This window comes from Pecten maximus, chromosome 6 (assembly GCF_902652985.1).
Source record: "Pecten maximus chromosome 6, xPecMax1.1, whole genome shotgun sequence".
NCBI lineage: Eukaryota > Metazoa > Mollusca > Bivalvia > Pectinida > Pectinidae > Pecten > Pecten maximus.
In genome coordinates this window covers 30,892,513-30,906,196 of record NC_047020.1, presented here as the reverse complement: position 1 = coordinate 30,906,196, position 13,684 = coordinate 30,892,513, and the positions used below count along the sequence as shown (strand labels likewise).

General features: G+C 35.3%; 1 protein-coding gene across 2 annotated transcripts; it reads left to right on the top strand.

The window, feature by feature from the left end:
• Window positions 1-4,697: 4,697 nt before the first annotated feature.
• On the top strand, window positions 4,698-13,009 carry LOC117329523 (protein FRG1-like). 2 transcript variants are annotated; one of them, XM_033887506.1, is made up of 8 exons: window positions 4,698-4,778; window positions 6,695-6,786; window positions 8,451-8,576; window positions 9,685-9,854; window positions 10,359-10,463; window positions 11,295-11,386; window positions 11,543-11,653; window positions 12,646-13,009. In XM_033887506.1, the coding sequence occupies exons 1-8, from the start codon at window positions 4,714-4,716 to the stop codon at window positions 12,680-12,682; spliced, it is 798 nt and encodes a 265-aa protein (XP_033743397.1). In that variant the 5' UTR covers window positions 4,698-4,713; the 3' UTR covers window positions 12,683-13,009. The 2 variants fall into 2 exon arrangements, with proteins under 2 accessions (XP_033743397.1, XP_033743398.1); XM_033887507.1 differs by lacking the exon at window positions 4,698-4,778 and adding an exon at window positions 5,139-5,158.
• Window positions 13,010-13,684: the final 675 nt, after the last annotated feature.

Sequence of the window (13,684 nt, the reverse complement as noted above, 5' to 3'; positions counted from 1 at the left end):
GGTGGAGGAAAGCCGGAGTACCCGGAGAAAAACCACCGGCCTACGGTCAGTACCTGGCAACTGCCCCACGTAGGTTTCGAACTCGCAACCAAGTGGTGGAGGGCTAGTGTTAAAGTGTCGGTACACCTTAACCACTCGGTCACCGCGGCCCCGTCGTGATGGGTGAGAGAGACGAACGCCTATAGAAGGCCTCGACGACAGGTAACAGGTTAAATGCGTTCTCAGTATGGCTTCTTTATTTCATCAATTTATTTCAACTATGCGATAAACGCCCTATTTTTAAGTCTGCATGAAAATTGAAAAACAGAGATTATAAATATCGAATAACAAACGCGATCAGACTACAAAGAAAGAAAAAAATCATTATGGTTAAAATGTTTTGAACTTTTTATTGCTATAATCAATTGTTATTAGTAACAGCTGATATACATATATAAAGTATATATTAAGTATGTAAAACCTTCCAACAGTCTGTCGTTGTATTGATCAAATGTCGGTACAATGTGTCAGATATTACCCATAAACACGGAAGTTACAATGGCGGCAGCATAAGCTTTAAACGTTTCCCTTTCACAATGGAATTGTTTAAGATCAATCAAATAAAAATGGGTTCTACAATAATCTTATAGAGACTACCTGGCACAAAGAGAATATTTTGATAAACTTAAGGATAAATATAAATTGGTAGTTATCTGAAGTCAGAAAATATATTGTTAAAAACTCAATTGAGAAATGACTACCATCCTATCAGTCAATAGTTACTGGTTTGTACGTTTCTGCTATACTCTTTTAAAAGTTTCATTTTAATTTCACTTGATTTTCGCCATGTTCTTTATAATTATTTAGATTCAGTACATGAATGGTAAAGGAATGTACTTCAGATGCTTACTTATGAAGTGTCCATATGCCATGCTTTTAAATTGCTTTATTTTAAGAAATAGTTATATTATATTACTAACAATTCAATGTTTCTCAAATATATGCAATTAACATACCTAAATCATTGACTTAACCATATAAAGTAAATTATCAGTCGATGTGAAAAGTATAGAGACATATGCTGCTATCATCGAGATTTCTTTTTGTGTGACCTTTTTAGACTCATGCTTTATTAGCATGCGTATCGTCTGGAAAACATTGGATTATGATAATGTGTGCATTGACACTATACATTACTTACTAGCCATGTAACACATGTTGGAAATATTAACTGTAGGTTATCATGGTCTACTTGGTCATCGATTGATTCGGGGTTTTTTTTCATTCCAACTTCTTTATGGTCTGTTATGTTGTCGACTATGTACAAATGTATAGGGATTGGTAATGATGTGAAGACGTTATAACTTCATGTCATGCTTACTTAGCAAGACTATGCTGCCCTGCGGGTCGAGTGTAAGAATTGTACCTGCTGCCCAAATTGCATGATCTGTAAAAGCGACTGAATGTGGGATATTTTCTGTTCTTTCTTATCAACTTTCTTCTTCCTAAACATATTTCCATTGCCATCAATCAAAGCAAAAGTTGTAACAACATTATCAGACCCCTTTCCTAAATAATTACAAAAGTTCAGTATTTGGTAAAAAGTTATATATAATTAAACTTTTAAACTCTTCAATTAAATATTTTTAAACATTGTTCTCCGAAGTCAAAAGTTAAGTACAGATGAAAATAATTCTATACATTATCAAATCTATTGCTGGTTTTTATAAACAGGTGCACATTTCTGAAAATAATTATGTTTGTGTCTAAAGGTAGATGTTCATTTCCACAGAGAAGTATATCTAAGTTTATAACTGCTTCTGAATGAATTTTGGAGACTATGCTAAGAAAAAGTAAACGCCTCTGCATGCCATAAAGGGGACAATCGACGAAAAAATGAAATGCCTTTTCGCATGGGCTACCGCAAGCACATTCTGCATTTTCTACCAGGTTTACTCGACATTAATCATATTTGAGAGAACTGTTTTGATACCTAACTTCGTATAAATTATAAAAACATTTCAGTGGTAGTAATACTAAGTTATTGAAAGAAAGTGTATCGAATTTCGATCACCTATTTCAATATGTTAAAAATGATGGCAAAATTTACTTGGTAAAATAACAATAATAAATTTCAAGAAGCCTCAGGCAGTATGTTTCAGTGAGGTAACACTATAAAAATTGGCATTATTTCCGCACTATCACAAGGAGACACACAGTATCTCCGAAAACACATACACCACACGCCCGCACCCCGAACACAGGGGAGGCCGTCCTTAATTGACCATGGCTGTTGATTGGACGTTAAACAATACAAAATTAAAAAAACAAAACTTGTCATCTGTGCTGATAATTCCATTCCATTTTTTTGTTGCTTTGCAAAAATAAAGGTGGATATGGCATTGATTATAAAATATATTTTCTGTAAACGATGTCTAAATAGATCATTTCAACAACAATTGTATGCTATGATGTACTTTTGATTGCAGTTAGGACTAGGAGTATTCTATGATAGCAGCCACCAAACTGCAGTCTCTGACCAGGTTAGGCTGACATACATAACAATAATATCAATATAGTTATATGTTTTAAAGTGTGTCTTCAAAAGGTACCAAATGTGATTTGCCCTGACCATTATTATAAATTATGTGGTTAGTTTAGTAAATATAATAAATATGTATTTATACAACATAAATCAGGCTGTTGCTGTTACCAAAATGACACTTTCACTTTAAAGTTGTCAACGTTACCACCATAAATTAAAAATATATATATTTACTTATCGTGATCATTCGTGCAACAGAACATACCTCAATATATTAACCAATGTTTAAACTTACCCCAAAGTATCAAGGTTCTGTCTGACGTTAATAAAACAAGTCAACGTGGACCATAAGGAGTCACATCAGTACTGCCAGTTCACCGACGTGGTTTCGTCCTAAGTGAAATTGTTTTTATACCGTACCATCTGCGCCAACGTTATCCTCATGTACAACAGTCGTTACGTCACTGCGCTTTATCTAAGATACATCTGTTGCTGGTGTAGTACTTCTATTTCAAAACAGGTAGTTGACTTTTCCAGTCTAATTCCTGTGAGAGAATTATAAGTAGATCAATGGGATTGCTATAATTCCAAATGTATTCTTGTGATATTAGAAAAACCGTCGTGTGAGGCAACTCTATGTGAAAGCATCTGTATAATCGTAGAACTAGCTAGTTTTATTATGATATGTTGAATATATCTATTTAAGGATTGTACCTCATTTTGACTGCGTATACGGTAGTATGCCCGCAGTTGGCCAACGCGCTAACCATAGAAATGTTCGTTGCCAACTGCGGGCATACTACCGTATACGCAGTCAAAATGAGGTACAATCTTTATATTTACATCAAATAAGTCGTTTACATGCAGTACGAAGAAATAAAATTCATGGTGTGTTGCGATGTTGGTAACTATGGCAGCCGTGGTTGCTAAGATAATATAGTTCCAGTGAATCTACGTAAAGACACCAGTATTGTTGACAAAATTAACAGAAACAACTCAAATTTGTTTTTAATACCTTTTATGTTTTTAATTAATCGATATATTCACAATCCACAATTTTCTTCTCAGATTAACTATGGTTGTCAAGCACAGCGTGTAATGACACAGAGTAAGTAGTGACGTGGTCATATGTACGCGTCAGCCATGTGTTGTTACCTTACCTCGCGGAGAAGTTCAATATGCACGCATTTCTGCAGTATTCATGCTAGTTTTTGACAAAAAAACTCACTTGGCGTTAGTTTTTTGAGTAGAGATCATCCGGTAACAGGAGAAAACGCTAAAATTGCGTTGATCAGTCCTTTCAAAAAGGCGCCGTCTAGTTGATGTTCCGGTAGCGTCACAAATAGACGACGTCAAAATTATGTTACCCGTTCCCGCGCTTATTTAACCGGTGAGCCTTTCTTCACTGCGTATACGCTAATTTATTCGCAGTCAGAGTTTACTATGCTGAAGAAGGGAGAGATGTGAATATATACATATATAAAGGTGATAAGGAAACAGCCAGTTACGTAAGCATGTTGTTGTTGTTGTTGTTATTGCCGTTGTCGTCGTCGTCGGTGTTGTTGTTGGTGGTGTTGGTGTTGAAGAAGAACTAAAAAGAATCACAGAGTAACGGAAATGCTTTCCTACTGCAACATTTGTCGGGGAAACGTTACACTTGTGAAAATTATTGTCTGTTAGATTGAGTTATTTTTTTCATTTAGCACTATATCTTAACTTAGATTGCCACACTTTTCAGGCGCGGATCCAGGAAATTGAAAAGGAGGGGTCCAGAAATGTACTGGTAATGCGAGCGCCGTAGGCGCGAGACGAATTTTTTTTCGTGAGGGGTCTGGGGGCCAAAATTTCGGAAAATGAAATGATTATAATTTTGCAATATTTCGGGGATAAGATTTCCGCTAGTGCTTTTTCTAGAGAACTACAAATCTTGAATCAGTCGCCTTAGCCTAACATTTGGCTAAACTTTTAAAATGGTTTTTCTTGTATAGAAATGGTAATCCTGATTCGTGGTTGGTAGATCGGAAATTCTTTGTCAATGCTCGCTAGAAGTCAACATAAAATCACTAGCTCTCGTTATTTCATAATGATAATATGACGGTCTAAGCATTAGTTTGTAATGTGTATCCGGATTTTCCGTATTCGTCTTGCAGTTTATAATGTTATATTTACTTCCGTTTGAAAAATCAACAATGTCCGACTCGTATGCATTCGTTAAAGCGGGGAAATTGAAGCTGAAAGGACATAAAGACAAAAAGTAGATATAGTTTACGTTTAATGCTTGTTAATAGATTTGAACCATATGGTATCAAAGAGGAATATTAGTCTCAGATTATTTTAATAATGTTATTTGTAGATCTACTTTTAGTAGGCTTTGGCTTCAGACATGAATCAGAAAACGTTTTAAAAACGTCCACACATACAAGAGGGCTGTATGCGGCTTATAACGATATGGTTCATCATTGATTAGTTTTGTAATATTAAACGTCCTATCAACAGCTATGGACATTAATGATGGCCTCCGCTCTGTGTGTAATGAGTGTGGCGTATAAATTGCAACAGTGATTGTCTCCCCACGAGTCCTTTTGATAGTTGATGCTGACTTGAAATAATAGTACTCCACTGCCACCGAATGCTGTAAGCAGAGCACCCCCATACAAACCAGTCGTCCCAATCCCAAAATGCTGATCGTATATCTCGGCCTGGAACAGAGATCAAAGAAGAGATTATGATGTGTATCATGTCTCCTGGTGTTATAGATATATATAGGCCTAGGCCCAATCTAATTAAAATCTAGATGGTTATTCTCACTACGTTACATGAACATCTAACAACATCCCATAAGAGGTCACGTCAGGGTGACCTTTTGGATTAGCCAATCAAATGACTACTTCCAGAATCTTGGAAGTGAATTTTATATGTCCGAATTAGCATGACTATAGTGCATAGGTTGCATCATCTGTCAATTTGTTTCAAGTCATTTCGTCCTACATAGCATATAGCTATATACAGGATGTGCCGAAATGGTTTGCTTCAGATGCATGCTATGATGAAATGGTTTGCTTTAATGTCATTGACAAATAGACAATTCGCCCTGAAAGTGACACACATATCTCAAAGGTCATCAGAACGTGACCCCATATGGGATGTTGTTAGATGTTCATATAACGTAGTGAGAATAACCATCTAGATTTTAATTAGATTGGCCTAGGCCTGTAGTTTTCCTAATTGGATTTTTATTATTCCTTTTTTCATGATGAAACTGAGAGGCACTGCGCTTGCGCATGCTATGTTAAGGCTATTCCTATTGCAAGCTCTTTCAGTACCCTAGCACTAGGTCTGATGTCATCAGAGCCAGAGGCCTTATATACACTCTACAGGTGTGTGTATTGGAGGAGCTGTAGCTTCTGTTCATGTTTGGTGTAATGTCATCAACTTCATCACTGATTGAGTTGTCTTTTATAGCTTTTACCTAGTCCGAATTTTCTGACAATCTTTCTACATAGATACAAGGCAGTTTGAAAGGCGATATTAACATCAGAACCCTTCGGATTAGCTTTTACCCTGCAGATAATAAGTAAGATGCTAGGCTCAATATGCTGCTTGGCTGGAGAGATCTTCTCTTTAGCTATTGGTTGAGCATAAGACTAGTAAGTCAGAGATCCTGGGTTCGTTCACTAGCAGAGGCAGTAGTTTAAATTTAGTTAATTAATCATGTTACATAGTAATCAGCACACCTCCACCCTCTTAAAAGTCTTTGCTGGCATCAGTTTTTTTGTGTCATTTTGGTTGGTCTGATATCATATAGGAAATATTTTTACAGTATTCATGCAAGGATTAAGCCATGTTTCCTTTCAAATTATCACTTATAAGACCAAACGTTTCATAATATAGAGACAGATCACATTTTTATTTCTTTATGATGCAATAGTTTTTTATAGAACGTTTTGGAAGGTACATGGAGGGAAAGTGTAAAGTATGTAACTTTTGGTATTGAATGGAAATAACAGTATGTTTTTGTTTATAATTAATCACAAATTACTTTGTCAGAGATGTAGCACATTTAAATGTCTAGAATAACTTACATTGGTTGCCAGAGGAAATTTCTCATTGGACCATCATGTTACCATGAAATATCATTAAAGTTTGAAAATAAATCTTTGATTTTTTCAGACATAAAAAACACAGAAAGAGAAAGCATGAAGATGAGGATGAAGCTGCTGGGAGCTCAAAATCCAAAGATACATCAGACTTAGCTGAGCATGGTAACTCATTGTTTGACAATAACTTAAACTTATCTTGATAGTTGAAATGTCTTTCAATTTTGAATCATTTACAATTTATTGTGCAATTGGCATTTAAATCATGTTGATAATTTCCATAATTCTGAACAGAATTTGAGAAAAAAATGTACAGTGATAACTTAAAAGTAAATAGTGATAACTACACCCTAAGATAATATAAGATTGGTCATTCTAACAATACAGTCTATGATGGCTCACACCTGCCAAATTCTGTGAAACGATTATGTTATGATATGAAAGTACATGAAAATGTGTCTAGATTACCTACAGTTACTAGTACAGTGAAATGAAAAATAAACTTCATAGACAGGTTTTATGTGTGTAAGTTCATTTAACATAGTTAATTATTGAAATACTCAGATTCAAGATTAGAAAGGTTTCACAGATATTTAAGTTACCTGTGATGATTCAGTCTCAAATAGTTTTTGTTATGTTTATTGTACTTACGTTTTGCTTAGTAAAATATAAACATCATATTTAATATTGAATCTTGAAGTTAGATATTGCCTTCTATATTGTGCCTTCATTTATATAAGATTTTTTTTCTTAATACACAATTGTAACATTTAGGTTTTTATGTTCTGTGGAAAAGAAAGAAATGAGACTGCAGCTATTATTAGTCCCCTACCGGTGAAACCCGGGGGGACTATAGGTTTTGCCTGCGTCCGTCCGTCTGGTTAAAGTTTTGGTTAAAGTTTTATAATGGCACACCATTCACTTAATAATGGTATTAGGATGCTGATTCTTTGCATAGAGGTTCTTTGGGTGTGTGGCATTACTTTTGTATGGTTAAAAGTGAAAAAGTTATTTTCATTTTTTTGAAATTTTTGCCATATTATGAACTTAACTTTTTTCTTTGTATTCTTCAGGTTAAAGTTTTGGTTAAAGTTTTATAATAGCACACCATTCACTTAATAATGGTATAAGGATGCTGATTTTTTGCATAGAAGTTCTTTGGATGTGTGGCATTACTTTTGTGAAAAAATTATTTTCATTGTTTTGAAATTTTTGCCATATTATGAACTTAACTGTTATTGCTGTATTGAGGTTAAAGTTTTGGTTAAAGTTTTATAGTGGCACACCATTCACTTAATAATGGTATTAGGATGCTGATTCTTTGCATAGAGGTTCTTTGGGTGTGTGGCACTACTTTTGTACAATTGAAAATGAAAAAATTATTTTCATTTTTTGAATTTTTTTCCATAATATGGACTTAACTGTTTTCTCTGTATTGAATGCTTCACTGATGTGAGATTCGTTTGGAGTAAATCAGTGTACTACTATGCTGTGCTATGCAGAATTAGGTTTATATTTCAATCCAAGGCTGTTATTACACATTTCAATTTAAATTCACTTTAGATTCTTTTACTCTGTACAGTAGACATACCAAAAGAATACCTGAATATCTTTTAGGGGCAGGAAACATTGTTTATTCACCCCAATAAAGTTGAATTTACACATTGTTTGGAATGAACTTATTTTCATAAAATGATCATGTTTCAGTTGTGGCTAAACTTTTTTACTCTTTGGCTAAAGTTTTAACTTGGAGGCACCGAGAGGGGACATGTATTGGTTTAGCAATACTCACAGAATGCTTGTTTATTTTTTTAACTTGCATATTATAGCAGGTTGGTGGTCGGCACAGAAACTAAACGACATTACAGGAATGGTTGTTATAGAGATGAGTGAGCTGCGCTACATTTGTCCACAGGACAATGGCAGTCTCCGTCAGGGCATTCAACACCCAGCAGGTACAAACCCATTTAAAGGAATTAATATTCTTAAGTGTGTTAGGTTTGCATTTTCCTTTCTTAAGGGAATACAACATGGTCAGGAAATAATGTCAGGAAAATTGACATGTGTGATCTTTGTGCTGCCATTAAGGCATTTGCTTTTTTGCAAAAAAGGTACTATGCCTTTCCATGGTAATTTCCTGGCCTTTTTTGAAAAAAAACAACATGCAATTTAATAATAAAATAAAAACCCGATAATTTTTAGAAATGAGAATCCTATTTTAGTTGAGAAACTTTATCTGCAATTAAAACTTTATTTTTAGGGCATCTTTATCTCACCAAAATATGGACATTTGACATTTTTTCCCAAAAAACTTTTGTCATAAATGAAATTATTTAACTTTCTTGCAGTGATACATCATGATAAATATTATATTATGGAAAAATAAAACATGAACTTACCATGGAAATAACACAATACAAGACATTAATGTGGATTTTCTTTTTATCACATAAAAGGGAGTTAAGGGAGTTACATGTATCTTCCCTAAATATTTCATCACTTTGACAAACATGCCTCCTTGCTACATGTAACATGTATCACAGGTCACAGGGGGAATAACTCTTAAAAATTGTTCTAAACTGTAAGTCTGACATTTTTTCTCAGGAGATAGCATTTTATTAGTGTTTCCTATCCCATCTTATTCTGAACATATATGAATGTTAATGAACTATTTAATGTTTTTTTCAGATAAATTGAGAATTGAACAACAGATGTATTAATCTGATTAATGTAAAGTTACATGTCGTAGTTATAGGTATAAAGTTGCCTCACTTTGATCTAACCTTTTTGGAGATATTTGTGTGAGCAGTTTATTTCAAATAACAAACTCACCTAAAAGGTCCAAAAACCTCTCTAAAAGAGCCACCTGTTTTGGTTCCAAATGAAACAACTAATTGTATTATGGACCTCTATATGAAGAGAACCTGTCTATAAAAGCCACTTTTCTTTGTCCCTTGAGTGACCTTTATAGACAAGTTTGACTGTATCACATGTGACCAATCAGACATGGAATTCTAAAAGTACAAAATCTTTAACTTACATGAACAACTGATTTATTTTCAGGTGACGTACCAGAGCCTGAAGAAGTACTAACAGCGATCAAGATAAACGAAACAAAAATTGCTCTCAAATCTGGCTATGGCAAATACCTGAGTATTGATACTGATGGATCAGTGATAGGGAAATCGGATGCCATTGGTTCAAGGGAACAGTGGGAACCAGTATTCCAAGATGTAGGTGCCTTTTAAAACATTTTCCTTTCCCTTGCCTAGGTTGAAATGATTTTTGGGGCCAATTGAAATTATTCAACATTTAAGGCAGATTCCTAAACTTTACTCCCGAAAATTTCTTTCCCTATTCAAAAAAATAGTCCCCAATGCGAGACCAATGGAAAAAAAAACCTGCTAATACTGAATTGGACCGTTCAAATTCCTCACCCCACATAATGTATATTTGTGCTAAGATTCTAATAATACTCCTACATAAAGAGTGGCGATGGCGTGACAAGTTAAGCAGTGCTGAATTTTAATGCTGAAGTCACCCTAGTGGCTAAAGTAGACTGAAAGTGTTGATTTCCATTATTTTCAATTAAAATGGAGCTTTGTAATGTTATTTCCTGGTTTAAAAAGTGACAAGTCACCTATATTTTTCGCTGTTACTCCATGTGATCTCCTCAAGTCCTATCCCATAATTCCTTTCCTGAATATCATAATATGAATGTTTCACATTTTACACAGGGAAAGATGGCTCTGAATGGTTGTAATGGCCGGTTTATGTCGTGTACCAGTGATGATAGAATTATTTGTGCCAGTTCTAAGGCAGGACCTGAGGAGATGATACAAGTAAGTGTTTTGTATCTTGCTCTTGTAACAGGAGAGGAGAAAATGTAGCGGCCAGACCGGGGTTCGAACCCGGGACCTCCGAACACTAGCCGGATGCTCTACCAATTGAGCTACCTGGTCACCGATGATCGACCCAGTCCAGTCCCGCTACACACCTCCCTCCTTTTTTCCAAGTCTTCGCCCTCGAAGACACACGAGACCCTTATACCACCACCGTGGGTATTTTAGTTGGGCGCCAATTTTGTAACAGGAGAGGAGAAAATGTAGCGGCCAGACCGGGGTTTGAACCCGGGACCTCCGAACACTAGCCGGATGCTCTACCAATTGAGCTACCTGGTCACCGATGATCGACCCAGTCCAGTCCCGCTACACTCTCAAAAAAAAAATTACTGAATAGTGGCTCCATGTGTACTGCACTGGGGAATTTAAATGATTGAGTAATGCATAATTACTGCTCCATGGTACAAAACACAGAGGAATACAGTAAAAATTGTTATTTAGAAAAAAATGGATACTTTGAAAGAAAAAGCATTTTCACATTTCAGTGAAAAATGATTTTGCTTCAAACTTTTGATTGACCATGAAAATTTGAACTACTTGTATCAAAAACTTTGGAGCAGTCATCTATAAGTTGGAAAAACTTACTGATTAATTGCTTTTGTCTACCAGGGTGAGGAAATTTCCATTTTTCTAATCCCTAGTGATGTTAATAAATCATTACTGATCCCTTGCACCAATACATGTATACAATTTAACTTTATGTTGTAATTAATATCACATTTCCTGGAACAAATGACAGTGATATTAAACAATATTTACTTTATTTACTAGATCCGTATGAGTGCAAAAGAAGAAGTTGACCCACTAGCTCACATACCTGTGGAGGAGAGAGGCAAACTTAAAGATGCTGAAATCAACTATGTGTAAGTACATGTAATCAATTTCATCAGTTCTAAATTGTATGTTTTATTTTAACAATACAATATTAAATTATTCCTCAAATCCTGATATTTTATTGATGTAATTGATTTGTAAAATGAAATACTCTTTGAACTGGGCATTCAAATCTTGTTTTACAGGAAAAAATTTCAAAGTTTCCAGGACAGAAAATTAAAAATAAGTTCAGAAGAACTTTCCAATCTGAAGAAAGCGAAGAAATCTGGTACCTTACATGAATGTATGCTAGACAGGTCAGTATTGTTTATAGTGATGTTTTCCTTGGACTGTTAAAATAAACCCCTCGTTAGTCTAAAATGGATCGGTCTATTTTCAAACATGATGAAGAATGATACAGACACATAGATGTAAAATAATTGTATGATGTAAATAGATACATAAAATTATGTGATGCTCAGGAGAATCGTGTAAGCTTTATAACTATATAAACCTCAATCTAAGTAAAATATAGATGCTTATTCTCACTACGTTACATGAACATCTAACAGCATCGCATAAGGAGTCATTCACGAAGACCTCTTGGATCAACCAATCAAATCACTATTTACAGAATCTTGGAAGCGAATTTTGTATGTGCGAAATAGTATGACTATAGTGCATAATCTGTCCAGCTGTTTAAAGTCATTTCGCCCAATGAAGCGTATAGCTATATACATATGCATGCTGAACCGAAATGGTTATCTTCAGTTGCATGATGTGACGAATGGGTGAGATAGATCATTCTGATGACATAGAAAAATTGACAATTTTACCTGAAAGTGAAATATTGAGATCATAAAAGTCATTCTGATGTGACCCCTCATGCAATGTCGTTAGATGTTCATGTTACGTAGTGGGAATGAGCATCTATATTTTAATTAGATTGTATAAACCTCTAAAGATAACCATACATAGCCAAATAGACACAAAAGGAAAAAGAACAAATGTGAAGTCTGTTTTTTGTAGGAAATACTTCTATTTGTTTTACGTTATCTTCAGTATATGGGAGACTGTGTATCATGTGTAAGTAATGAGATTGTTTTTACCTAGACCACAGGGACTTGTCTCATCTGTCCATTCCCCTAATGGTATTGATAGTATATTAGGTGTATTGACAGACGAGACAAGTGCCTGTGTCTAGAACTTTGTTTTTATTGCAGACATCTTATACCCTGTGGTTGAGGTATATCTTATTTGAAGAATTTTTTAATACTGAAAGTTTTATATAATCATTTTCTTTTCGCAGACGAGAAAAGTTGAAAGCAGACAGATACTGTAAATAACAGTGGCATGAAATGTATGCCAAGTATAGAGGAAGAAGGTCATGGAAGGATTGTCTCCCTTCCACTGCCGGACTGTACGACAGAGTTGACGAGACACTTAGACAGGCAGCAGTACATAATCTTTGCTGTAAGGCCATGATGTGGACAGATAGCAACTCTACAGAACTTAGAGGCTGGAACTTGTGTTACCTCTGGATAAGTTGCCTTTCTGTAGAAGTGCCATTTTCTCTTAGCAGTCAAAACTGTAAATTTCATGTTATGTCATGTTGACCGTAAAATAGTGTTAAACCTTGTGAAAGTGTGTAAGAATGAAATAAAAGTGATTACCTAGGTACATGATTAAGTCATCAGTTTTACTTGTTTTATAATTCACCTTCTTAACCAGTGAAAAATCAGACAGCATATATAGTGTTTTATTGTCTAGCACTGTAATAGCATAGATAGGTTATTGTCTGACTCTGGACAGGTGTAACACCATAGATAGGGTATTGTCTGATACTGGACAGGTGTAACACCATAGATAGGGTATTGTCTGACACTGGACAGGTGTATAACCATAGATAGGGTATTGTCTGACACTGGACAGGTGTAACAACATAGATAGGGTATTGTCTGACTGGACAGGTGTAACACCATAGATAGGGTATTGTCTGACACTGACAGGTGTAACACCATAGATAGGTTATTGTCTGACTGGACAGGTGTAACACCATAGATAGGGTATTGTCTGACACTTGACAGGTGTAACACCATAGATAGGGTATTGTCTGACACTGGACAGGTGTAACACCATAGATAGGGTATTGTCTGACACTGGACAGGTGTAACACCATTGATAATGTTACCATAGATAGGGTATTGTCTGACTTGACAGGTGTAACACCATAGATAGGGTATTGTTTGACACTGACAAGGGTAACAACATAGATAGGGTATTGTCTGACTGGACAGGTGTAACACCATAGATAGGGTATTGTCTGACTGGACAGGTGTAACACCATA

What these genes read in the sequence shown, in the direction of transcription:
- LOC117329523 (XM_033887506.1), top strand. Translation starts at nt 4,714, where the DNA reads ATGTCCGACTCGTATGCATTCGTTAAAGCGGGGAAATTGAAGCTGAAA. An exon ending in ATCAGACTTAGCTGAGCATG is followed by an intron (nt 6,787 to 8,450) that starts GTAACTCATTGT and finishes TGCATATTATAG; the next exon opens with CAGGTTGGTGGTCGGCACAG. An exon ending in GGGAACCAGTATTCCAAGAT is followed by an intron (nt 9,855 to 10,358) that starts GTAGGTGCCTTT and finishes CATTTTACACAG; the next exon opens with GGAAAGATGGCTCTGAATGG.